Source organism: Anarrhichthys ocellatus, unplaced genomic scaffold, assembly GCF_004355925.1.
Source record: "Anarrhichthys ocellatus isolate YVR2014 unplaced genomic scaffold, GSC_Weel_1.0 scaffold4602, whole genome shotgun sequence".
NCBI classification, from domain to species: domain Eukaryota; kingdom Metazoa; phylum Chordata; class Actinopteri; order Perciformes; family Anarhichadidae; genus Anarrhichthys; species Anarrhichthys ocellatus.
The window spans coordinates 524-3,924 of NW_022284576.1; the positions used below are offsets into that span (position 1 = coordinate 524).

Here is a 3,401-nt window from a genome sequence, read left to right on the forward strand (position 1 = left end):
AAATTATGAGAAAATGATCTGATCCTATCACTAACATTCTTTTTTTTAAATGTATTTACTTTATTTATTATTTTTATTTATGCCATTATTTTTTTGTATGTAAATGTTTTATATCTAATGTGGAATCTACTCAGGATGATAACTTTGTATTTTATTGCCTTATTATTTGTAAATTCATCATGTGAATTCAGAGGGCTCTTTAAGAGGAGAGACTGCATCTGCTGATCTGTCAGCAGGCGCGGTGCCTCCCTCCCTCCCCTCCTTCCCTCCCTCCACTCAGCTCGCGCTCTCTGCTGCTGCACCTCGGGACACCGACAGACACCACCCGGTGAACGGAGGACCTCAACCCCTCATGTCGCTGCACCTGCAGCAGCCATCGGATCGCACGCGGACACTCGATCGTCATGGATAATCGATAAGAGTCTGATAAGATGCGCCGGCTTCCTCCGTCCTCTGCAGGTGTGAACGGTAACCGGACTAGTCTGCTGGTGGGGGGGTGTGGGGGGTTAGGGTTGGAGGACCCTTGCACGGGCCGCGCTTTATCTTATGACGTCATGCATGCTTCCTCTGCAGCCATGACGTCGTCTTCTAATGCATTCGGGACGGTGGTGTTGTGGCGCGCGCCCCCAGCTCTAGTGTCACCGGGTTCGTCCTCCGCGGTGGTTTGACTGGTTCCACTGGTTCCACTGGTTCCACTCCACTGGTTCGGTGAGAAGAAGCAGCGGCAGATTGGTCGAGTGAGAAACAGACAAACAGACTTTATAGTGCTGCTGAAGTTTACTTTGTTATCATCATCATCATCATCATCAAACCCCAAAACTAACAACAACATATTTCAATAACAATAATAAAAACTAAATTCATTAAAAAATACAAATAAAATAAATGATGCTGATAATAATAATAACAATAATATGGATTATGATGATAATAATGATGATAGTAATAATAATAACAACAATAATAATAATGATAAAGATAACAATGATGGTAATGATGATAATAATAACAATGATATTGATCATGACAATAATAGTGATGATGATAAAATGATAATCATAACAATATTAATGTGTGTCCACTGAAGCTGGAGCTCAGGATGTCGTCGGTGTCCGGAGTGAGTGAGCGGAGTCTGGGGCAGCTGCCCATGGAGAGCTGGATGTCTCACCTGCCCTGCGCCCTGTGGGACACCCCCCTGTACCACCTGGCCATCCCAGGTAGGAAGCCTCACAGCAGCACACGTTAGAGTGGATGGAGCTGGCTGATGTGTGTGGGCCTGTCACCACAACTACCTCTGATATATTGTCCCATAAATAATTGTGATAAACAATATCTTAAGACAATTTTGTACCACTGATTAAATGATAATAAAATAGCATAATAATCCTAATACAGCCTTTCAAACAGCCAGTGTCGGAAATAAAAAAGGAACAGAAAGTTTTCCAGCATGTGTCATTGCAGCATGTGAAGGCCGGCCTAGAGGGAACTTTATCACGCTCTATCTACCGGAGGAGCGTTACTTCTGCTGGGGGGGGGGGGGTTACATTCTTATGTAAACAAACACACGTCAACACAACGCGCACTAAATCAGCAACGTGAAAATGATCGAGGTCGTGTTGGTACATCATACAATAAGTCAATAACATACAAAATGATGACGGTCATGTCCATATATTGTACGATAAGTTGATAACGTAATTATCGTGACAGGCCTGGTTATGGAGTGGTTTCAGTTTAATAACTCATGGTATTTAATAACTCATGGTATTTAATAACTCATGGTATTTAAACATTGTATTTAGTGTCCTGGCTGTTATTTAAGGCGGCTCACAGCCCGATAAAGATTCTCTCTTCATTTGCTTGTCTTTTCTTTATTTGCATGCGTTTTCTTTACGTTTGCATGTACGTTGAGCTCTCAGTGCCGCTGCCTGTGCTATTACATGAAACACTCAAACGTTTAGTGATGATTCTGTTTATCATCTCCCCCCCGATCAGGCAGCCACAATGCAATAACCTACTGCCTGGATATGAACGACAGATCCCCGGTGGACCTCACGCAGCCAGACATGCTTCAAAAGCTGGACAAATACATGAAGCCTTTCATTCGGCCCTTTGTGTACAAGTGGGCGATAACGCAGGTAGTAAAATAGACTCAGTATCGCTCACTGTTAAGTACCCGGACCTGGTGTAGTGAGTCCTGCATGTTTTACAGGAGTACACCATCAAGCAGCAGCTGGACTCTGGGGTCAGATACTGTGACCTGAGGATTGCACACCGGCCCAATGACAGCTCCTCTGACCTGTACTTCTACCACGGTGTTTACACCACGCTCACTGTGGAGGTGAGGCTACAGCATCACACACTCACACGCACACACACACTCACACACATGTAGCCACAGTGACATTTATGCTCCTTAAAGGTCATCTGCATCCACAGCATTAAGTCGTGCTCAGTGAACAATCATCTCTGCAGTGGGGAAACTAAATCCTTTAATTAGATTGGTCACGGTTGGTGCGGCCATTTGGGATGTTTTTAATGTTATTGAAGTGGGAACACGCCATTATTATTTAAAAACCTTACTCCTACTGAAGAGAAGCCACCGTGACTACAAGTAACAGTTACAGGATAATAGTACAAATGTAGAGTATGGGGTCATTTAAAAGTTGCGTTTAAACGCGGGCTGTACCACATTTTATCCAAGGTAAGATCATTTAGCAGTAAGCCTCAAGAATAACTGGATTCCCAGCTACGTAAATCCCTCACAGTAAACCTATTGGTTTGCGGACTGATGTTTTGATGCCTCAAGTTCGTCATTTCGGCCGTCGCCATCTTGTTTTTTTGCAACCAATGAACTGGAAGTGACCATATATGGTAGGGGTGGGAATCACCAGAGGTCCCGCGATATATTATCACGATACTTAGGTCACGATACGATATTATCATGATACTGCGATATTCTGAGTATTGCGATACCATAGGCCTATATTGCGATTTATTAATTTTTCAACTTCAAATGATGTCCCCAAAGGAAAACTGTGTCAACATGTTTTATCTAATACGATAAAGTTTTCAGTCTGTTCATCTCACTTCAATCATTTTTATTGCAGCAGAATAGGATTGTCAAGCAGACAGACTGACCAACAGTGTCATAAATGTTGCATGAACCTGACAAACTGAACTGTTTGTATTACTACATAGTCCAACTTAACTAAATGCAAACGTGTGGACTCAGTATATGAACTATAACTTATATAAGTAGGATATAAGAGTTATATAACTCAGTATAACTTGTGATGCGTGGACGTCGAGGTCAGAGAGACCGTTATGCGCTGCACTCTCCCCATGAGCCTGGCTACTGTTGGCAGATTTAACCCGTTGTGAGGCCAGATGTCTCTCTT

The 3,401-nt window shown here is 43.0% G+C and overlaps 1 protein-coding gene across 3 annotated transcripts; it reads left to right on the top strand.

The window, feature by feature from the left end:
- The first annotated feature begins 281 nt into the window (after window positions 1-281).
- On the top strand, window positions 282-2,795 carry LOC116379564 (PI-PLC X domain-containing protein 1-like). 3 transcript variants are annotated; one of them, XM_031841520.1, is made up of 5 exons: window positions 282-468; window positions 574-737; window positions 1,088-1,217; window positions 1,996-2,138; window positions 2,213-2,795. In XM_031841520.1, exons 3-5 carry the CDS (start codon window positions 1,100-1,102, stop codon window positions 2,393-2,395), a joined length of 444 nt encoding a protein of 147 aa, XP_031697380.1. In that variant the 5' UTR covers window positions 282-468; window positions 574-737; window positions 1,088-1,099; the 3' UTR covers window positions 2,396-2,795. The 3 variants fall into 3 exon arrangements, with proteins under 3 accessions (XP_031697380.1, XP_031697379.1, XP_031697381.1); XM_031841519.1 differs by having other exon boundaries at window positions 282-459; XM_031841521.1 differs by having other exon boundaries at window positions 282-459; window positions 574-708.
- Window positions 2,796-3,401: the final 606 nt, after the last annotated feature.